This window comes from Zingiber officinale, chromosome 5A (assembly GCF_018446385.1).
Source record: "Zingiber officinale cultivar Zhangliang chromosome 5A, Zo_v1.1, whole genome shotgun sequence".
Classification (NCBI taxonomy): Eukaryota; Viridiplantae; Streptophyta; class Magnoliopsida; order Zingiberales; family Zingiberaceae; genus Zingiber; species Zingiber officinale.
Window position 1 is genome coordinate 130,916,590 of NC_055994.1, and position 24,179 is coordinate 130,940,768.

The following is a 24,179-nucleotide window of genomic DNA, read 5'->3' on the forward strand; positions in this document are numbered from 1 at the left end:
ACATCCTTGTTTCCAGTATTCATAATCTATTTTGGTTGCAATTTATCTCTTTCAACGATCGCAAGTTTCCATTCTTACTTTGGTTTCATTCTTTTAAATTTGATTTTTTTTGGATTATTCTCAGTTGAGTTCTACAAACATCGAGACTGTCGGCGGACTAGCCTCCTCTTCGTGGACGGCGTACACCAAAAGGAGCAAGCCCTTTTTTTGGTTTTTGGTTCTGCGGCGGCAAAAGAAAAGAACAACTTCTTTTGTTTTTGGGTGTCGACGGAACAGAGAAGGGAGAGGGGATAAAACGTGAGGAAAAAGAAAAATTATTTTTCTCAAAACCTCTTCGTGTTAATTCTCCCTATGTCTATATATATATATAATCTTCTTATTGGATTTAGACTAAATCTAAAACCGTATTCTTTAGCCCACAATCCATACCAATAGCCTTAAGTTTGGTTCAATACAAAACTAGATTCGGTTCAAGACCAAACCAGGTTTAGTTCAAAACTAAATCATCTTGGTTCAAAACCAAGAACCCCTTTTAATTAAACCAAATTAATTTGATTTATAATTAAATCAAAGAGAGTCCAACTTGTATTCAAAAGACATGACTCATCCTCACTTCCATTGCACCATTCTGATTCCATATTAGCCCTTTATCTGTTCCAGCCAGACTTAATCTCATTTGATCTAAGAATTCAATTCTCAAACTTATTTTATGTCTCTTAGATAAACTTGTAGTGTGTGTGACTTTATAGATTCCTGATTATGTTGGCCACAACTTGAGAGAATTTGGATTGGAGCATAACTTGTGATTATATCTACATGTGCAATTATGAACATATTGGAATTTCCCTAGTCGTTGAATTGGTGTATTCAGACATCATCAATTCTATAAAACTAGCACGGGTTATACTCCTTGGTTCGGCCAAGCAACTATTTATCACTAGCCGGAGACATTGGGATGTCGAGAGTTAAACGTAGATGCTAGTTATACTAACTAGTTCATTGGAGTGACTTGTTATAAATTTCATATGTTTTTCTACATATATATGGATATGTCCGTGAAGTCTCTATTGCAACATGAGTGCAAGTTTCCTTAGACTTGAGGTATGCAAGCCACCTTGGTCATGGAGACTTATACTTTGACATCTTGAGCAAACATCTTCTTGGAGGTGTCGACCCAAAATGATTGAGTATAAGTTGAAATGCTCAAAGGTGTTTGGATAGCCCATAAAGGATTCACTGCTTCTTGCGAGGAGATGTATATCCTATGACCACTCATTAGGATTATTACTCAAAGTTTCTGGCCAAAACATCATATGTTAAGAGTATGAGACTCTTGTATATATTTACGAGTAATTTGAATTCGCGGAATGAGGAAGTATTACTTGGACTAGGTGTAACGTAGTCAGCCTAGTGGGCGCAGACACATAGACCATGTCTTGAACCAAATGGGTATAAGACGAGTGAAAGAACGAGGCACGACTCACTTAACTGTTGAAGGGTTAAGATTTAGTTCTGAGATCAACTATAATTTTTTAATTAATTGGATATCATGATGTACTACTAGGTAGTACTCATGATCGTTTCATAATTAAGTAGTTAATTATGGACGATCAAAATAAACCTAGAACTTATTGGGGCACACACACTACGAGTCTATAAAAGACGTAAAACAAGTTAGAGAATAGAATTCTCAGATCTGAAGGATCTTGATGGAGCGATAGCGGGGGGGGGGGGGGGGGAATATCGCTCGTTAAAAACTTTTTCTTTTCTCGTAAAACAAAATAGAATAAGCAGTGAAAAAAACTAAAGCAATACAGATGACTCAGTTGGTTACTTGGTTCGGAGTTTATGTCGACTCCTACTCCAAGACTTACGATCCTTGATCGCACCGTTAGACAATCCACTGTAACTCTTCTTTCTGAAACTTTCGGAAAGAAGCAATTCGTACAAATGAAAAGATAGTAACACACTACTATCGTTTAGAGAACAAGACAATGCAAGCTTAAATAAAATATACCGACAAAAGAATAAGGATGCAACTTGTTTGCACTTCTTGGAGCAGTAGCTTGCTGATGAAGATTAGTAGCAGAGTAGCAGAACGAACAACGGCTTTGCATAGGGATAACTTCAAAAATGATTACCTTGCCTTAGACCTCGAGTCCCCTTTTATAAGCCTTGATCGGTCGACTGATAACTCGTTCGGTCGACTAATCCGTTCGGTCGACTGATCCTCCTATCGATCGACTGAACCCCTTTGCTTTCCTTCTGCACTGAGATATGCTCTTCATGCATCTACGAACATTTATTGTTCGATCGACCGATCACCAAGTTCAGTCGACCGATCCTTTGAATTATCTTCTTCGTTTCGATTTGAATCTTCTTTGTCATTAATGTTGTTATTGTTCGGTCGACTGATCATGCTGTGATACTATGTTTGTGAGCCTGATATGTTTTTCCATTCTTGCCTATTAGGTTGACCGAACCTTCATTCGGTCGACCGAACCTTCATTTAGTTGACCAAACTTTCATTCGGTCGACTGATAAAATGCCATGATCAGTCAACTGAACCTCATATTCAGTTCACTGAACCCATGGTCAAATGAAGATTTCTGAGTGCTTCATGCGTGACCACTAATAGAGCTTGATTTTGAGTTCTGAGGCAAAAGTTATGACCCTTTGAAATTCAGGGGGTTATATAATTCTACAACACAAAATTAGTTCGATAAAATAATTGTTGGTGCAACATCCCTCAGGTCAAGGTTGACCTGGGTGACCAAGCTGAGTCTTGGTTTGAGTTTAGATGTTTGACAATAAGAAATTGATTGAAGAAGAGTCAAGTAGGTCAAGGTTGACCGGATACTTGACAGGGAAGTCCTGGTGAGTGAAACTAGGTGAAAACCCTAGTGAGTGAAGCTAGGTGAAAGTCCTGGTGAGTGAAGCCAGGCAGAAGGAAAACCCTAGTGAGTGAAGCTAGGTGAAAGTCCTGGTGAGTGAAACCAGGTGAAAACCCTAGTGAGTGAAGCTAGGTGAAAGTCCTGGTGAGTGAAGCCAGGTGAAAGCCCTAGTGAGTGAAGCTAGGCAGAAGGAAAACCCTAGTGAGTGAAGCTAGGTGAAAGTCCTGGTGAGTGAAGCCAGGTGAAAGCCCTAGTGAGTGAAGCTAGGTGAAAACCCTAGTGAGTGAAGCTAGGTGAAAGTCCAGTGAGTGAAGCCAGGCAGAAAATCCAGATGGATCAAGGATGACCGGACATCCGGTGTTGGAAATCCAAGTAGGTCAAGAGTGACGGATACTTGGCATGAATGAATAGAAAAGTCTAAGTGGGTCAAAGGATTGACCGGACACTTGGTGGGAAGTCCTAGCAGTCAAAGGAGTGACCGGATGCTAGGCATGATGTACCAACAGTCAAGGTTGACCGGATGTTGGTTTGAGAGGCTTGGAACTTGGTTTTGGGCAAAACCAAGTGTTTGATCGATCATCGCGGGGATCGCCGGATCGATCGGTGGATCGATCCTGACGGCGAGCAGAGCCTCGGATCGATCCGTGGATCGATCAGATGTTCCAATCGATCGGTGGATCGATTGTCGAATCGATCCGTGGATCGATCCAGCGCTTATCGCGCTGGATCGATCCGTGATCGATCCAAAGCCTCCCGATCGATTGGAACATTCGAATCGATCGGGATCCGACCGTTAGCGTCGATAAAGGCTTCATTTCTGCATCTCTTCTCCGATTCACTCCAGTTTCTCGCCAGCTCCTCCACAGCTCGTCAGTTCTTGAAGGATCTTGGAAGTTTTCCAAGTCAAGAGGCGGATCAAAGCCAAGAAGAGAAGCTAGGGTTAGGGTTTATACTCATTGTAAGCTTGTAAGCTTGTATTTCTTGTATCCTTTCCCTCTCTTCTTGTATTGAGTCTTGTAGGGCTTCTCCGCCCTTGGTAGTTACCATAAAGGAGAGTTTTATTTAGTGGAGGGTGTGTGTGTTGGTGTGGATCCTTGGATTAGTCACCTCTTGTGAGGTGGATACCAAGTAAACCAACCGTGTTAGCGTTGTGTGATTGTTTCTGTATTTTCCGCTGCACATCTTTGAAGGAACAAGCAACGCCGAGCACCGAGCGAACGCGACGAGCTATTCACCCCCCCTCTAGCTACTTTTGGTCCTAACAATAATAATATTCCTGTAAAATAGAATTAACACAGTATAAAATAATGTATTAGTAAGAGAAGACAATAAGACATGTCTTGATCTCAACTTAGAAACCTCCTTGTTTCTTCAGTTAGATTAGCAATCTAGGATTTGTTCCTTTTAGGGACATGACCTACTCGTCGCTCTACTCCAGTTGCTTACCTCAACCTACCTGCCAAACATCAGGTCCTCCAGACATGTTTGAACTTTCTGGCTTAGCATCGGATCAGCTCACCAGGACTTCCTTTCGATCTTCAGTTCTCCAGACCTCTCAATCTTCCTGCTAAGTGTCAGATCCTCTCGACCCACTTAGGCTTCATACTTGTCTTTCATGATCTGCTAAGATTTTTCCTGTCTACCCGCAACTAGGGCTTTTCCGATTGAGTAAACAATTTGCACACTTAATTAAAATTCAGGTTTGATTCTGGTGCACCCTGCACTAACAAGATCAAGAGATAAATGTGTGGTTAGACCATACATGAGACATATATGAAAATATTTATCGGAACGGAAGCGTGGATGGACCACATCCTTTATGAAAGAGTTGGATCCTATTTAGTTTAGCCTTAACCAACTTGATTTAGTTGTGAACTAAACCAAAGGTTAATAGACTAATTTTTGGTTAAGGCGTAATGAATTTGATTTGAATTTTCTAATCCAACTCATTAAAGAGAATTATATATTGATATAGTTAAGAGAGAATTAATATATAATTTATTATTGGCTTCATTAAGTTTTTTGAAAACCTAAATCCAATACTCCTCTCCTCCTCTCCATCTCTCTGTCGCCGACCACAACAAGATATCCTTCTCCTCTTGTTGTTGTGAGCCAACCAAAGGAAGGAGGTCTTCCTTTTGCTTATTCTTCCTCTTTGATCCTTCTCCTTCGCTTGTGGCTAGTACCTTTCGAAGGTGAAACTTGTTCTCTTGGAATTGTCTTAAAGAGCTCCGCGTGTATATTGATAGAAGTGAGGTTTGATAACATTGCAAAAGATTAATGTTTTTCTCATTATAGGTCATCCGTAAGGTATACCTAGAATAATTGTTATTAATTTTTATTTTGTTTTATGATCTTATCTGTGCGATTGTATCTTACATGCGTATGGTGTGTGTGATATAATAAATTAGTTTATTTATCGTTAAGTCTTCCACTATGTATACTTATGAAACGTGTTTTTAGAACACAATGCATCGGACATATCCTATCATGGTCAAATATCTATCTTGATCGCATCCTCTAGATCACTAAATCATGTTATCGTCGGTCACCTAGAAGCATTCTCTGATTGCTCGGATCACTGAGGATGTCGCTCGCACCTTGCTTCAGTTGCTTGGAAGTTGTCGACTTCGTTAGTCGTAACTTATCCACTAGCCGATCATCTATATCTCATCCGTTTGTCTGAAACCGTCGAGTAGCTTCCTGTAACATAGAATAAATGAGTAAGCATAATAGTATTATAAATAAACTCACTGCTAGGTGTTAGTTTTTAGCTGACTCATTTAGACTTTGTTGTCAATATCTCAACTCCTAGCTGACTTCCTTAGATTTCTAATATCTATTTCCCAACTAGGTCTACCTTGCTTGGTTTTCAATTAAGTCTTCCTTGTCTAGTCTCACTAGAGTTTTTCACTATATAATTCTCAATTAGGACTTCTGTTGCCTAATCTCACTAGGACTTTATGATTATTTAGTTTCCAAAGGATTTCATGACCTTTTTAATGTTAACTATACCTATAAACTTAACAATCGTCGTATCACCAATATCTTAATTTTAAATTTAATGGTATATCAAAACATAAGTTTTAATATGGTGCTTCCACACCAATAGATTTGGGTTAAAAAAAATGGATCCAGAGGCAAAGATAAAGGGCAATAAAAAAGATAACATTGTAATAACTTTGAGTTACATATACACACACGAATTTATTCTAACATTTCTTTCCAAAAATCCAACTTTTTTAAAATAAAAAATAGTTATCTACAAATTGTTACATATCCAACTCCAATCGAGGTCGTCGTCGTTCTCCTCAAGGAATTGCTCCACGACATTGGCAACGCTATTAGAGTTGGCAAGCTTGGCTTGAGAAGATGGCTTCGTTGCGGGGGCGGCGGCGAACATGTTGCCGTCAGAAACTTGAACAGCAGCACCGGTAGGAAAGGTGACGATGAGATCATTGTTCTCTGTTATAAGATCTGTGGCCTCAATGTCCAAGAGAGACAACGACGATGGAATAAGGGCAGAAGCGTCGATGTTGCCAAGCTCATCATCGGACATAAGATGGGCGGTTACCCTGTCCAAGATTATTGACGACAACGGCGGTTGAGAAAGGGCTTCAGCGGAGGCCGTAGGTACGCCACCATTAGAAACCATAGGAAAAATAGTTGTGGAAGTGGTGGCGTAGTCATCGAAGACCATAGAAGTCGATGCCGCGTAAGGCATGGAGGCGCCTAGATGACCCAGCTCCTCATTGTGCTGTAAAGGCTCAACGACCGACAGTGAGGGATCAGGAAGAACGTAGGGTGAGTACTGTTGAACGTTCTGGCCACCGGCGGCGAGGAGGAGCTGCTGATTATTGTACTGGAGAGGAGCAAAAGCTTTCTGTGAGGGATCAGGAAGAACGTAGGAAGAGTACTGTTGAGTGTTCTGGCCACCGACGGCGAGGTGGAACTCCTGATTGTGTTGGAAAGGAACGTCATTAATCGCCAAAGATGAATCAGGAACTAAGCCATTAGAAGTGGCGATGTTGTGGAGGTCATCATCGGACATGAAATCGGTGTTGATAAGGTTCAAGATCTTCGACGATGACGATGGAGAAAGGGTGTCAGAAGAGGCCATAGCGATGCCGGCGCCATCAGAAGTGGTGGCGTAGTCGTCGGAGACGAAAGAAGACAATGCTGCGTGATGATGCTCCTCATTGTGCTGGAAAGGAACGATGGCAGTCGCCAGAGAGGGATCAGGAATAGCATTGGTCGGCGACGGAGTGCGTGAGGGATTTGGACGGTAACCGAACGGTGATCTTCCAGGAGGAACGTCGCAGCCGAGCCTGGCGGCGGCCGCCGCTTGGGTTTCGGGGTTGCCAGTGTACAGCTGGGCATTGTCCTTGAACATCTGCTCTGTGGTCAAAAAGACCTCCGGCTGCATGTCAAAGATTATGATCGGCACCGGCGGCGACCAACCAGAGGGTCGTTGCTGGACGGAGGCAACTTCCGACAATTTCAATTTCCTCTTTCGCCCCATCGATGAAACTGATTTTTGATCTAGAAAACAACGATAAATTACAGAGGAAAAGTTCTCTGTGCTGCGTTTATATATACAACTAATTTAACGGTTAACTACCTTCGATAATTTCGCATGGTTATTTTTTTTTAAAAAAAAATTACATAAATTTTGAATTATTCTCAATAATTTAATTAATGGTCATAACTAATTTTGAATTAGCAAAAAATTGCGGCATTTTTTAACATGATTTTTTTTTTATCATTATATTAATTTTATTTTTCTTATTATTTTAAAAGAAACTATTGTTATATTTATCAATTAGTTTTTTAAATAATTAGTAAAAAAACTTAAGTTTGTTTATTGTATTTCCGAATTACTCTTAAATTATGAATTTGAATTTTAATCATAACAGAATATTAAATTTACCATATATTTAGATTAATTCGTGATTTCTTTTAAAAAAAATATAGATAATATTAAATAATTTATTCATTAAATATAATAGTAACTATATTTATATTTTAAAATGTTTACGATATAGCCTCTTGGGTGGCAAAAGCAGTCTGGAAGATGCCGAAGATCGCTATTTCTTATTTTGTTATCTTCTCCTTCTAATTTTTTTTAAAAGGTTTACTTAAGCGTCGAAGGGATTTTGCTCATCAAGATTTGTCTTGACTTTTCTTCTAACTTCTGTTTTCCTTTCAATAGTGAGGCCTTCACTGAACTACTCGTGTTGCTCAACCTAACAACTACCGATCCCCGACACAAACTCACCCGATAGAATCGATTAAGACAAAACCAACATAAGCCGACTTGATAGAAACTCACCCGATAGAAGTCGATTGAGACCAAACCAACAAAAATCCACTGAAGTAGATTTGATGTACGTCCGACCTATCGAAAGAGTTCGACCGTGGATCTATTAAAGGATCAACTCATCCCTGAACTCAGGCCGTATTAGTCGTCAAAAACATTAACAAGATTCATAGACTACAAAATAAAAACATTATGAAACAAGGAGGTTCGGCTAATTAATTGATAAATTTCCTTTAATAGATGGTTGGATTAATAAATATTTCGCTGTAACTACTTTTCAATTTTGAGAAATTTTTATAAAACTGGGTCAGACCTCTTAAGATTAGTCGGCATAAATTTAATACCGGATATTAACAAAAAAAAAAAAAAATTTAAAAAAAATTAAAAAGAAGATATCAAAAGCAGAGTTGAGATAAATAAAAACACGTTAAAAGACTCACGACGGCTTGAGGCCTCCCATCAAATATAGAAAAAGCTTCAAACCATTATTTGCAGGAGCAGTACAATTTTATTGAAATTATTAAAAAAAAATATTTTGATATATTTTAAAATTTTAGATAATTTTTTTTAAATGAAAAGAAAACATTGTACTAGTTAAATGAAATTCTCCTCGTTCTTAATTACACAGTAGCATGATTCATCTTCCTATCTCACAACTCTCAAGCGTAGGACCAAAACCTATCGATGTCACTCTTTGAGATCGTTTATAGCTCCCTTGACCACAGCTCTAAATAAGCGTGTGCATGTTGACCCCACTTAATTAATTATTTTTGACCCTTTTATTCACCAAAAGTAGCCAATTGATCTGCTATGTTTTATTTTTATTTTGATAGATTATTTTATTTTTGCCTCTATAATTAATTGTCTCTTCAAATGCCACGCGCCCTTCTTCGCAAGCAGTTGACTTTTCATCGAGTACTCTTAGAGTCAGATCTGACCGTACCTATAAACATAAAGGTTACAGTGAATGACTAGATGGAAAATAAACTAAAATATTTTAAAATTAAAATTTAAGATTTTAACCTCAAATTTAAGAAAAAGGAGGGAAATAAAAATTGAGAGAAGGGGTTCAATTTACCAGCTGGCCTACTTAGTCACGTGATGATGCCTCCCGAATCTATATTCAAATTGGCAATCTATGATCTATCCAACAAAATGCCAAATCTAATCTGAGCAATAATAATAATAATAAATTATTTAAGGTGAAAACATTTTTCACTAAGGATCCATTAATATATTTATTTAGTAAATAGGTGCATCTATTTCCGCTAATTATATTTAATCCAAGTTTAGAAAAGTAAAACATATATTGAAAATGTAGAATTAATATATTTATATTAAATGTATGTGTTAAAAAAAATAGTGGGAAAGAAATATCGAATAATGAAGATAATTTTGTAAAAGAGAAGACAAGTTACCATGGGATGGTTTCGTTATCAATGAGCTCCATTGGCCGCTTGCTCATTGTTTATTCTCTCGTATTCTAAATGTTTTTATGTGCCTTGGCTAATATGTGAACGATGCTCGAAGTAGTCAAGATTCACTTGTACATGACCGCGACAAAAGGATGAAAAAGATAGATTATATTGTAGATCTCACATTACTTTAGACATGAATAGATTTCACACTATAGGCATTTTGTTGGGTCCCATTTGTTTGGAAAACTTCAAAAATGAGTTAGCCCTAGAAACTTCAATTATTGAGGCCTATAATTTATATTTGTAGTTTTCCGGGGCAAAACACAATTGAATCTAAGATTCTATTTACCCATTATGTTAATGTTATGTGATTGCCAAGGCCAAACCTTTCTACAACCCCTAGTTTTTTTTAAAAACAGTTAAGCCATTTATTTTTTTTTTCCCGAGATTGGGTTATAGGATTGAGTAAAAAATAAGTTAAAATCAATGAAATTTTAAGATGATAATGAGTTGTACAGCACCGAGTTGCGTGGGATAGTAAATCTCTCTTTATATATAGATATCTAGTTCTTCAAATCGATTAATTATGGAGATGATAAATCGATTAATTATGGAGATGATTAATATGATTTCATAAAAATTTTCTACTAATTATCAAGATGAATTGAGAAGCACTAGTGGAGACTCATTCAAACTGCTAGCGCTTTCAGAGTTATCGTCCCATCGGAAAAAAATCTTTGCAATGCCTCACAATTAAAATTCAACCTCTAGATATTCAATTAACTACTTAGAAGATCTAACCGCTACATAGTAATCTCGGGGGTAAAACAATTTATGTTTCGGGACACGGCGTGTTAGTAAAGATGGGATGGAGGCTCGTGCAATGCATCAACGCTTATAATTTTTTAAAAATTCAGGATTATGAGTTATCCGTCTGAATCAAATTGTATTTTTTAAATCTATTTTCATGGATTGGATAGATCACCTTTAAAATTAATAGGATAGTAAATATTCTATACTGGATTATTAAAAAAAACAAATAAACAAAGAACAAAGCAATCTATTTGTCAAAAAGTCCATTTCCTCTAATTTTTTTTAAAAATAACCCTATATTTTTTTTATCCTAAAATATTCTTATTTATAATAGTTACCACGTAGTTATATAACATATAGCATTAAATGACTACAATATATTCAAGAAAATATTTTTTAATTAAATTTAATTAAAAATATTATAGATGTAACACTCCTATCTAAAACAGCTATTTAGTAATTGTTACCAGAATATAACTAGTATTCAAGGACAACTATAATAAATTTAAATAATTTTTATAATATTTAAGTATTTTAATTAAGTTTAATCATTTTAATCAAATTAATAAAAAAATATATAAAAATCTTCTATATATATAATAGTTTCAGTTTTATTTTAACTTTAAAAATAATTATTATAAAAGAGAAAAAAACATATTATTTGTATTTTATTTTATCTTTTAAATAAAAGAGATAACTCGATGCATGAAATTTTCCCAAAGAGAGAAATAATGTTTATAAATCTTTGTCACAACTACAACTAATTTTTGACCCATTCATTTGGGCCACCAAATGAGACCTTAAAAGGAGGAGAAAGCTTAAGGTTTGAGATAATTAAAAGATGATTAACGTGAGTAGATATTAAAATAACACTCTTCTGATTTCTACCCAATTATTATTATTATTATTTTTTAAAAAATAATTATGATTGATAAGGTAGTATTTAGGTTTCAAACCATTATCATTTTAAAATTAGATTTTTTTAATACTGTCAATTAGCATTAAAGAGACATTAAATTTTTTTTAATAAAAATAGTTATTTTTTTTTAATTAGTAGGTAGCGTTGCGAGTGACGAGTGTAGCAGCCGAAGAAGTAACGAAAAGGGGCAGGAATCGACTGTCTGCAATATACTTCTGATTCCTCCTTTTTTCACTTCATCACTTCATTATTATAATACCTTTCGCAGCGCAGCGTCCATGCCGTCCCGCTTCCCTCCGCCCCCACTGGCCGACGCCGGCGTCGCCCACCATCGCCACGGACACCTCATTACCGTCGCGGCCATCGCAGGCACTGTCGCAGTTCTCTCCGTCCTCTCCGTCGCTCTTTTGGTGCTCCTCTACCGCTGCTTCGGTCGCATCCGAGCCGCTGCAGGAGCGCCCCCCTCCCCCCACCCGCACCCTCCCGGCCCCCTCCGCCGGTTCACCTACTCGCAGCTCCGCGGCGCCACCGGCTCCTTCGATCCCTCGCGCCGCCTCGGGCAGGGCGGCTTCGGCCCCGTCTTCCGCGGCGCCCTCCCGTCCGGAGAGGAAGTCGCCGTCAAGCTCATGGACTCGTGTGGCTCTCTCCAGGGCGAGCGCGAGTTCCACAACGAGCTCGCCCTCGCTGCGAAGATCCTTACTTCTGTTCCGGCCTCCGATGCCGCCGTCGTGCCCGCTGTTGGATACTGCTTCGACGATGTGAACGGCTCGCGGCGGTGGTGGCGGTGGAGGAGGCGGCGGGAAGCGTGGGAGTCGGTGGAGGACGCTGAGGCCGCAGCGGTGGGCGGGGCTTTGCCGAGGCGAAAGCTTCTACTGGTCTACCAACTGATGCACAACGGGAGCCTCCAGGATGCGCTGCTGGATCGCCGCTGCGCGGACCTGTCGGACTGGGACCGGCGGTTCGCGGTGGTGCTCGACGTCGCTCGCGGCCTCCACTTCCTCCACGCTATCTGCGATCCGCCTGTGATACACGGCGACATCAAGCCCAGCAATATACTCCTCGATTCGCGCCTCTCGGCCAAGATCGCCGATTTTGGCCTCGCACGCCTCAGATCCGCGGTCTCCGCCGAGGAGGAGGTTGCTGTTCGCGTCGATCCCGAAGCGGATGCGACGAACGATTCCAAAATGTCGGAAACGGAGAGGAAAAAGGATTTTCCGCTCGGAAGCGGGGAGGATGACTCCTCGATCTTTGCGATTGGAGAGACGGCGGAGAGCGTGACGACCACAGCTACTGGTTTCGAGGAGCAAGTGATGAACGGCGGGGCGAATGGCTATGCTCCGACCGATAGATCGGCGGATGAAGATGAGGGTTTCACGGTGGCATCGCCAGTCACTGCCGCTGATGCAGCCTCGGTTTCTGAAACCGGAACAGGCTTCGATAAGGCGAGCGTGGACAGTGGCTCCCGGAAGGGCTTCAAGAAGAAGGCCGGCGCTTCATCGGGCAAGGACTGGTGGTGGAAACAGGACATGAACGGCGGCGGGCCAAACTCCGAAACCGGGGGCAGCGTGAAGGACTACGTTATGGAATGGATACGATCGGAGATCAAGAAAGAGAGGCCGAAAAGCGATTGGGCGACGGACTCAACGGCAACGGCCGCCGATGAGTGCCTTCCTAAGCCATCGAACACTGGGAGATCGGAGCGGAAGAGGGCGCATCGAAGGCTGGAATGGTGGGCTTCGCTGGACGATGCGACCCTAAGGAAGAAAGAGAAGAGCCGGCCTGCGAGGGAGTGGTGGCGCGAGGAGTTCTGCGATGAGCTGACCAAGAAGCAAAAGCGGCGTGCAATCGGCAAGTCCGCGAGCAGCCTCGGCAGATGCGAAGACCAACAATGGTGGCCGAACGACGACGAGTTGGCTTCGCCGTCATCGGGAAGGAGGAAGAGGAGGAGGAAGAAGAGGAGCCGCGGCGGCAGCCGAGGCAACATCGACTGGTGGATAGACCGGATCTCCGGCGAGATGGGGCCGGCGAGAAAGTATAACCGGGACTGTGTCAGCGTGGACATCCCCAAAAGCGGGACGGTGAGCAGCACCCCCAGCATGAGGGGCACCGTCTGCTACGTCGCGCCGGAGTACGGCGGCGGCGGACCACTCTCGGAAAAATGCGACATTTACAGCTTCGGCGTTCTTCTTCTGGTCATCGTTTCAGGGCGGCGGCCGCTGCAGGTGACGGCGTCGCCCATGTCGGAGTTCGAGCGAGCCAACCTCATCTCATGGGCACGCCACCTCGCCCACTTGGGGAGGCTGCTGGATCTTCTGGACCCCTCCCTCCGGTGCGTCGACAGGGAGCAGGCCCTTCTCTGCATCACGGTGGCGCTGCTCTGCCTGCAGAGGTCTCCTACTCGTCGGCCCTCAACCAAGGACATACTCGGAATGCTCACCGGTGAGTCGGAGCCTCCACTCCTCCCTCTTGAATTCTCCCCATCGCCGCCGGGAGGTTTCTCCTTCAAGTCCCGCAAGAAGGCTCGGTGAGTTGTCTTACATTCCGGCAAGATCGATCTTTTAGTTAATCTTAGCGGCTACTGCTGTACATTTTACATCGATTTGCAATCGGAGGTAGAAAAAATTGAACTTAAAAATTTCTATTTTGATTGGATAATGATTGATCTACAATTTTTTGTTCTCTGCTCGCAATGAATCAATTCATCAAAGTTTCATCTCTTACAAAGTCATTCTCGTAAAGGTCCGTATGATTCTGTTAACTGCACTTTGTTTTGTTTATAAACATGCTTTGAGCTGTGGTTTGCTGGGCTACACATTCTGTCTCTTGGTGCATACAACTTTTTTTTTTTTCATAAAGGTGTCACAGATGATTTCTGCTTGCTTTTCCTGCTGAAAGTTCTATGTGTCTTTTGACTTTCTAAACTCTAAAGTGTCTGTGACTTGATTTTATGATTCAATCACTTTTCTGTCCTTGCCAAAAATATGATTTTTTATGATGTATTTAGGGTAGTTCATTGTTCAGTTCAAATTGCAAAACTGAAGTGAAACAAAATTTGAAAAATCTCAGGTCTAGTAGTATTTTTATTTTCTCTTCTTATAAATAGGTTAGATACGGTTTGCTTTGAAAATATGGAATTTCAATTGGCTATCTTTGAAACCAAGTTCAGTTTGTTTACTAGGAAAAGGGCAAATTTGGTGGTCTTTTTGTTGTTTGAATCAAATGAACACCTTTATGAGTGTGTACAAAGCAACAAAATGCTTCAAAAGTATGTGAAACAAATTGAAATTTTGAAGCATGATATCGAAGTGAAACCCAAATTTAGTTTCTTTGGTTTATGGTGGCATGCATCTTAGTAGGCTTGCCTTATTCTTTTTCAAATCTCTTTCTAAAATTTTACAGATACCCTCATCCGCCATTCATATCCCGTGTTGCTTTAAAGGATGTTAGTTTCTATGACTGACAATAATTAGATTTTGTTGATGCTCTAAGTTGACATCCTGAACAGCTATGGATGAGATTACAAGGTTACATCTTTTCATGATTAGTTATCTCAAAATTTCTTCACAAGTTGGTGAATTCCTTTGTTTGAACTCTTTAGATATGATGATAACTCGACAAGCCTGTAGAGTATTAGTATAGTTCAGCCAGTGGAATTTTACGAAAAGATTTTAAAGCAGACATGACTATCTAAAATGTACAAGTTCGATATCGTATCTTAGACAAATATCTAGCAGAAAAAGAAGCATCTGTGATGGCAAATGAGATGTTGGTGAAACTGATGTTTCTCGATACTTGAATGGCCGATAATGATAATGCGTTTTACGTAGTATCTTCTTAGAATTACTTGGCTAGAAACTCATAATATAGGGGTTATTTGATGTTGATTTCGGCATGGGAAGAATGTAATTTGGGATTATCTGATTCGGATTTAGGAGACATTGTCGCAGGTGCATTTCGGATCTCCGAGAGAACAAGATACATATGGAGACAAGAGTTTAGGTAGTGTTAACAGCGAGATGTTTTCATTTTAGGCAGAATTTAGTGATCTTTGCTACAAGGTGTGACCTTTTTATTGTATTTTGACCTCATATTACATAGACTTGAACTCTCTGTCCATGGAAGTAGATTTATATCGAACCATACTAAGTACTCATCTTTGCGTGTGTGTGTGTGTATTTGTGCAATTTTACTTCGTATTTTAGAGGGAAATTGACTATTGTACAGTGTTGATTTTTAGTGAAAGTGATTTCACATTTTAGAGGTATAGAATTGGTTAACTAAGAGGAAATCTATAACCTCCGGAAATGGTGATGGCAGAACGCTTTCTTTATTTATCACACATCTAAAAATCACGCTACAAATCATATGGACTGAAAAATTCTCACATACACTTAATGTGGTACAGAGATATCTCATGATCAAAGACAGGTTCAAAGGTTTGAGTGAAATTCGAGTGGAATTAATGTTGTTTATTTCTTGTTTCTCAATGAGGTTGAGTTATTACGCGAGGACTAAACAACCCTAAAAATCATATGGAATACTGTCTTGATCATTGGATAAAATTTAGTTGAACTAAGCATTGCTATGGATACGAAATCAAGATCAAAGATAAATAATTGAAGTCAAGAATGAGTTTAAACACTCATTTCTCATGTTAATTGTGATCGAAGAACAACAATCAAAATTGTAGTAATAAATTAATAATAACGCTTGAGCTCTGCCTGGCAATTAATTTACAAGAATGCGAAAAACCATAGAGCAGTACGGTCTATGCACAAAGCTTCCTAAAGAAGAAAATATACAAAGCTAGCTTTTGGTGCTTGATGCCATTCGCCAAACTCCAGTCGATTTACCTTTGCGGGGATCCGGGTACATAAAGCTGGAAAAGGGTGGTGCTGGGAGTTGGATCGTATTGCATTATCTCAGCGGCTCGTTCAAACTCCTCCCTTAGGATTTTGATAGTGTACTTGTCGACGACACGGCCAAGGTCGTGTGAGATGTTGAATGGGTCCTCGATGCATATTAGGTGACGGTCATTTCCAATTCGTCTTGTCCAGTCCTTTGCTTCTTTACTGCAAGTTAGAACAGATATTTCAGAAAGGAGACATGAAGCCAACTAATCTTTCTTATGGAGCGAATGCTAATTTGAAGTTGGACTAGAGCTCATAGTTCGAATGAACGTTTTAAAAAAGGTATTAATATCTTAGATGAATGAAAGTATCTAGATAACAACAGGAGTGATAAAAGTTTAGCTTGATAATTTGAAGACAATCCAGCCAAGAAATAATTACTGAACAACAGGAAAAAGATAAATTCATGTCAAGAAATTCTTGCAGTAACTAAACTACTAATTTGTTTTTAAACAAAATGACATGACCTGATGAAGCTTCCTGTGCGAATAGATATAACATCGTTTGTATAATCATGATGATATGCCCAATATTGGAAGAACGACCATAGCAATCTTGCAATACTTTCTTTATTCCTGACACCAAATTCACGGAGCCTTTCAACTTGATCAAAGTAAGCGCAATTGGTATTCTCCACGGTAGTGTTGTAAGTTACATTCATTGCCTGACAAAAAAGAGGCAAGTTTAATCATCTTTAACCATATCCTTAGCAACAAGGAGTTGATATCAAAATTATGCAATGCTAACTATATTTGCAACCCTTCATTGAGTGACAATGGTTTAACATATATTCAAAATCAAATAAATAGCCAAGTATGTGCCTCTCTAGGTGCTCATTGTTTATGTTATTCAACAAAAACAACTTCAGCTCAAACTCTAAGAGCTCATTTAACTGTTGTGTATTAAAACAAACAGTTTGTCAAACAAAACGAGCTAGACTTCATAATCCTTAAAACAATACCAACTTAAGCAAGTAGCATATCGGCTGAGTGGTGTCCAAATTGTAGCCACAGTGTAATGCAAGTCTACACGAAACTATAGGAGGCGTGCAGCAAACTGAATGATCTAACTAGAATGGACATGGAGACGGTGGTATTTTGAGGATCATATTGTTATTTGTATGCCAAGTAGTCTTGGCTTCTACCATGCCCCCGGTGCATTCAACTGGTAGAGATGGCCAAAAATTGTATACTCAGGATAAAACAACAAAATTCCAATGTAAGCTATCATGAGTTATATAGATACTTGGAAATAAAATAAAACAAAATAAGAAGGCTAAAATCTTGTTAAACAAATGAGATGACTAAAAACCAAGATTGTTTTATGTTGGTGAAATTTCTTAGAGAACTTACAGAGTTCAAACGATGGCATATTAGAAAAACAATGAAAACAATAAAACCAATTTACAGTGAAATGCAAATTCATTTTTATCTCTCTTAGAAAGTCATTTATTTCAAACTAAATTGTTCACTGCTCAGAAGTGACAAATCATATGAAATATGATTGACCTTTTTCAGCAGAATATCAAAAAGTATCACAGGGCCATATATGTTAACACAAAAGACTGAGATGCCAAATATTGTACTTTATGAAATCATCCTGATCCCATCAAAAAAGAGGCTGCATACCTGCAAACAAGGAAGAATTGCAGGTCTTCGTAGTTGTAGAAAGTGGATGCACATTAGCACATACCTGGAAAGAAATCACAGTCAATAAAAATTATCTACATGCAATATTCAGCCAGTAGATGCATAAAGCTTATTATTGTGCATCAGGAACACAACTTACGCATAACTAGAAAGTGTCCCTTGATATGTTTCATTGACACGGCGAGATTTGGCCCAATGTTTCACAATAAAAACCAATTGACGTAATCTAATATCAACCTGTGCATAATCTTTCAGGAGCTTTGTGTTAACAACTGCTAAAAGGTTATTCACACAAATATCACATGAAAGACCAGTAATTGGGTCCATTAACTTCACTATAGGAACCCTAGCATGAGTTAGTGCCTGCAAAATTAAACAATTTTAAGAAAATTATTATTGAATCGGTTCATAAATGTATCAACTCTTTGACAATTGTGCAAATGAAACATTCTTTCCAAAGATAAATAAAACAGCATAGAATAAAAGATTTTAAGCTATGTTTATCAAATAATTAAACAATTAGAAGAAACCAATGGTTTTCTCTTGCATAATGGCTTCAACGTTTTTTAACACTAATCTATAGCATTATGAATTGTTAATATCCTCCAACTAGAGCATTGCAAATTTTTATATTTGGACAGAACAAATAGAGTTTAGCTTTTAAAGGCAGACAATTTTTGCATCATGATGTAGTAGTATAGAGCAGATATGTTTTATAGTAGTAATTTAAAGCTCCTGGAAGAATGTGCAAGAGGTATATTCATTAATTTCATATTTTGAGGAACAAATAGAGTTTTAGGATATAAAGGTATACATCTTCTGCTACCATTTTTCATAGGAATGTCACTAAGTTTCAACATTTATTATTAAATGACATACAACATGAACTATGGTATATATCATGCATAAATCTTGCATCTAACATGTCTATTTGCGTAGCTGAAGAATCAAAGAGACAGAGAAATTAATACAAATTCAGGATAGAATTCATAGTTCAGTTCTAACCTTAAGTACCTACATTAAGAAATATATTTGAAAATTGTTATCTATATGGCTATTATATATTTTAATTCTTGAAACATTTTTTACCATCTATGCAATTATATATATTTTTCAAGTATTTCAAAATCTTTAAAAAAAAAGAACTCTTGTTTCTTCTATGCTCTAATTCTCCATTTATTCTTTTCTTTGCTCATATTCTGTTTGTGGTTGCTTCTGTTATCAACTATAATTTCCCTTTTCTTCTCTTATAACCTCTCACATAGGCTCACCAGAGTCTTGTAAGTGTCAACATTAGTACAAGGGTAACTACAGAATCTGAGTGACTATGGTTTATAATCATTTACATGAGATACTACAACAAAAACAACAATTGATCCTTATCCCACTCTATGGGGACAGCTATATGGATCCTTCTACGCTATTGGACTCTACATGAGATATATGATGAAAATAAATAACCACTTGGGAAAACATTGTCAAACAACAATAGCACATGCATCTACAAGGGAGAATTCATGCATATTACCTGGACATTTTGCAGGTTACCAGACACTAGTATATCAGCCAACTCCAACAGAAAATCAGATTTGTTCAAGTCTTGATCATCAATGGCAAGGCAAACATCAATGTCACTTTTCGAGAAGCCAAAAGTGTTGGCACATGATCCATAAAGATACAGCTTAGCATTTGGCCATTTTCTATTCACCAAATTCTGTAGTAACTGGAATAACTGTTTCTGTTTGGCTTTTTCTTCCTCTGCAGGTACAAGAGACTCAAAAATTGAAAGAAAACTTGGACTCAATGCATCAATGTCACGACGACATCGAACCGCCCTTTTCTGAATCCTCATTCTCTGACTTAATATATGATTTCCCCTATGCAAGTCTAACCTTACATCCTGAAATAAAAAAAAAATATCACCATGACGTTTGAACTGCAGGAAAAATCAGAAGAAAAGTGCCAAAAGTTAGGTTGAAAGGAAAATCAAAGTTTCCACAGCCATATGAGCATTTGTAGAATCTTCATAAACCAAATAATATTGTGAAATATATTTAACGTTTAATCCTTGTGGAAGTAGTGAATAACATATATAGAAATTTGGACAGAAATCAATGGAGAACATTACAGAATCAGTACCAAAAATTATTGCATATCTTATCACCATCACAGAGGCAAACTGTGATGCAGTAATTTGTAACATAACAATACAAGGAAATGCAGTAATTTGTAACATAACAATACAAGGAAAAGGCTCCATGAAAGATTTAGCGACAAAGCTCTAATGCTAACACAATGTCATCAATGGAACCAGGGATATTTATATAGTAAGGAAACCACCTTAGCCTGAAAAGGAACATCCCAATAGCGTGCATTGTGGAAACAAGTTGATAATCTTAAACATAAGTGTTATGGTCAAATAATCCCATCCTATGAACCTCTCACCATTCTTTAGGATTGAACCTAATGATCTTAGTGACATATGTACTCCATGATAAAGTTTGATAAATGAATGAACAAATCCCCACACACACACACCTTTCTTTCTTCGAAGTGACTATTGGGATTTAAAGCGTTTAAGAAACTTAGGAAAGTAAAAAAAAAATTGCTCCTTGCACAAGACATATAGTGTAATAGGTTTTACACAAAGGCTATAAATAGACACTCTCAAGTGATAGATGGTTGTTCCATTGTCTAGGAAGTAGGCAACCACCTAGATAAAGGCTAAGGAAGTTGACATAAAAATAATACTAAAATAGGAAAGAGAAGTATATTATGACTAATATTAATGTATCTATACCTAAAATAACTATATTCTTAATCAATAAGTAAAGCACTGACAACATAATACCAACAAAACACATCCATATTCACATTGCAACTAAGAAAAATAGCCACAAAATCTTTTAAATAAGAATTCTGAGATTAAATGGTAAAAAATTTAATAAGAGAAGAATGAGAACCCACTAGGAAAGACAAGAAAGAAAATAAAAGGTAATAAAAAGTAACTGAAAATTGGTGCAGACAATTGATATCAATTGAAAAAGAGAGAGCCCAAAGTCCGCGTGAGGCAGGAAGTTCAAGTAGGCTAAAGAGGAGTTTAAACCAGTAACTTATTAAAAAAATCAATTTTTCCTTAAGAGTCACTTGGACCACCTAGGCTATTTTTTTAAAATGGATGCCTAACAAAAACCACCTAACAACTAGTTGAATAAATCCCATGCAAAATCCACCTAGACAGCACCAAGCTCAAGATTTTGTTGCTAATATAATATAATTTATGTATCTGAATGAAAGATGTATAAGTATGCATTTGACTCAACATCTTCATCAAATTTTGCAAGTCCCGTCTATCGCTGGTAATACTAAAACTGATTAGATGAAGAAATATGAAAAAGGCTAATCACTTCAAGATAATTCTATCATGGAAATTTGATGATATGATAATTGACTTAAAAAAGAAGTTACCATGAGTGCTAACTGGTCTGATTGAATCTAGTCCGATTAAATCTAGTACACATCAGTAAGAGGACCACTATTTGGTGCAACATGCAGAGATTAAAATGATAACCATGTCCAGGTTAATATTATGATTTACCTTCGACCTTGAACTACTAATAGGTGCCACCGTCTTTTTGACTTCAGTAGACACCTCTAGTCCCTCTTCACCAGAAGTTTTTATTTCAGAATAGTTGTCCTCGATCTCCAACTTCTGCATGCTAGTTTCTTCCTCAACAACCTCATGCTCTGTATCCTGATGAGGTTGCTCTGTATCCTTTCCTCCAAAATTAGGTGTGGTGCTATCAAAACTAAGCTCAGAGAATGTGTGATTCGTCTGTTCCCTCAGGTTGAGAGAATGGATATACTTATCTCGAGTATTTCCAGATGATACAGATCTTCCTTGAGCGTCTGCCGTGAGTGGATGAGAAGCATGATCGTTGTGCCTCTGACTACGGATTCCTACCATAGAAGCGTCCAAATGGTTTCCCCCCTCTTGTTGGTGGTGAGTGTGATCTGTCTGCCTCCTTTGCCCAGTCTTCATTGTGGACGGCGTCGCAACCCCAGTGTTATTCCTATGAGAAGGCCCGTTTGACCTCTCTGCTTGCACTTTTTCACGGTCTCTTATCGCCCTGCCATCAATAAAACTACGGTTCACAGATCCAGTACCGACCACACTGACACTTCCTTGTAACTTGTGAAACCCCAGCGGGGCACGTGCAGAACTCCTGTCATTTGGACCCTGAAGAACTGAATTCTGTCTGGCTGCCACCATATGCTCAGCAAGAACACTATCACTCAGCGACTGTCCATGATTTTGAGCAAGATCATTCCTTTGACGGGGACCAGCCAAAGGATGGACGCCTCCCGCAGAAAAGCCTAATCTTTGGTGATCAAAAGGAAAGAAAGGGCGGTTCCCCAGATTCGCAGCGCCACTAACATCGTCGCTGCCGGGGGCAGGGAACCCTGGAGGGAAAAGGCCCGGAGGCAAGGATAAAGGAGGAGAAGGAAAAAGAAGGTGCTCCGAAAAGTGGCCCGGCGGAGGAGGGCGAAAGATCTCGTTGGGGAGGAACGAGTGGCTAGGCCCTACGGCCGCGACGGCAGGGTCGATGTAGTGCTGGGGAGCGGAGACCGATGGTCGAGAGGTTTGAGGCGTCTTCTGCAGGAGATTCAGGAGGAAGGCACCATCCAAAATTGATGGAGCAGCAGCGGAGGTGGCAGTGTTACCTTGAGGGCCAGTGGCCTTGTCAAAAGAGGAGGAAGAGGAGGAAGCAGCGCCGTCGCGGCCGTCGGCCATCCGCCTTCCCTAGGCGGCCGGCAGTGTGAGGGAGGAATCGGAGATCGAAGACGAAGGAATCGATCGGGCACGAGAGGAAACCAGATCTCGCGATGAATCTCGTAGACAGGCTTCCGAGTCCCGACGCCTCCGCTGCCTGCTTTTCAAGACAAAAAGTGTGCTCGCTTTATTGCGTATTTCTTCGTGTCTGTTTAAGTATTTCCGGCGATTTTTTAGGGATCGTAAACTACCGCGCCCTAATTTATTTATTTATTTATTTTTCTTTAACTCCAAATAATTTATTTATTTGCTATTAAATTGGAAAAAAAAATAGAAGAAGAAATTTTTTTTTCATTTTGCTTTTACCAAATTTAAGCCTTTTTCAACATAGACAAAAAAAAAAAAAGAGAAAATAATTTTTAAAACGAATTAGTAAATTCAGCATGTGTATCAAAAATTAAGGTGACAATACAGTATTATTAATAATAATATTAATCCGAATTAAAATATTATTATATTATAATATTGATGTTATCAAAAATATTAAGGGTCTTGATTCGAGAATGAGAATAGATTGATAGAGGTGTAGAATAGGAATGGAGGAGTTTCAATCCAAACAGTATTTTTTTTATTTTTCTTATTTTACTTGATAATGACCCATTTCTATATTTGAGATTCTTTAAATCAAACATTAACTTTTAATCATTTTCTTATTTTTCACTCTCATCCCGTCTAATCAAACACTCCTTTAGAGTAATTATAATGTATTATAGCGTTGGCATTAATATGCGCATGAAATTTAAAGTAACGTAAGCAATTTACCTGCAGTTACCGTTAGTGTGTGTGTGTCCAAGCTATAAAATGAAACCAGACCGAATGTATGAAGGATTGGCGGTGAAGAACATTCAAGGTGAAATATGAATTTGATTTGTGAATCAAGAAGGATTATTTTTTGATTTTGTATCGTGATTGTCCTTTCAACAACAAAAGAGAAGGTCAAAAGGAAAAAAATTTATGAACACCCACTTAAGTGTTTATAGTTTTGTAAATCATGCATTTTAACTTACAATAATAGTATTAGAGCAGTTTTGAAATGCTTATTCGAGATTTACGAATTTAAGGGGTATTTGGTTTGTTTTTATTTTCGTTTTCATTTTCAGAAATCACATTTTCCTGTTTTTTTTTTTAAATGATTTTTCCGTATTTTCTATTTTCTTAGAAAACGCACTCTTTTCTCTTAGAAAACAAACTTAAAAAAAAAATATAAACCAAACATATTTATCATTTTTTCCGAAAATAAAAATAAAAAATAACATAAAAAATAAAAACCAAACGCTCCCAAAAGTGTTTATAATTTTGTGAATCATGCATTTCATGTTACAATAGTATTAGAGCAGTTTTAAAATGCTTATTCGAGTTTGTAATTACAATGAAAAGTTATGTTCTTTCAAAAAGAATCATTTGATTGCATACAATTATGAT

General features: G+C 38.5%; 2 protein-coding genes across 3 annotated transcripts; one reads left to right on the forward strand and one right to left on the reverse strand.

The window, feature by feature from the left end:
* Positions 1–11,525: 11,525 nt before the first annotated feature.
* Positions 11,526–15,478, forward strand: LOC121981817 (receptor-like serine/threonine-protein kinase At2g45590). Of its 2 annotated transcripts, none has more exons than XM_042534562.1 (2): positions 11,526–13,888; positions 15,297–15,478. In XM_042534562.1, exons 1-2 carry the CDS (start codon positions 11,643–11,645, stop codon positions 15,361–15,363), a joined length of 2,313 nt encoding a protein of 770 aa, XP_042390496.1. In that variant the 5' UTR covers positions 11,526–11,642; the 3' UTR covers positions 15,364–15,478. The 2 variants fall into 2 exon arrangements, with proteins under 2 accessions (XP_042390496.1, XP_042390497.1); XM_042534563.1 differs by having other exon boundaries at positions 15,312–15,478.
* A 485-nt stretch (positions 15,479–15,963) lies between these two features.
* On the reverse strand, positions 15,964–22,894 carry LOC121981819 (UTP:RNA uridylyltransferase 1-like). Its single transcript, XM_042534564.1, has 6 exons — positions 21,522–22,894; positions 19,452–19,823; positions 18,063–18,286; positions 17,903–17,966; positions 16,742–16,938; positions 15,964–16,436 (listed from the first exon to the last, which is right to left on the reverse strand). Exons 1-6 carry the CDS (start codon positions 22,716–22,718, stop codon positions 16,214–16,216), a joined length of 2,277 nt encoding a protein of 758 aa, XP_042390498.1. The 5' UTR covers positions 22,719–22,894; the 3' UTR covers positions 15,964–16,213.
* Positions 22,895–24,179: the final 1,285 nt, after the last annotated feature.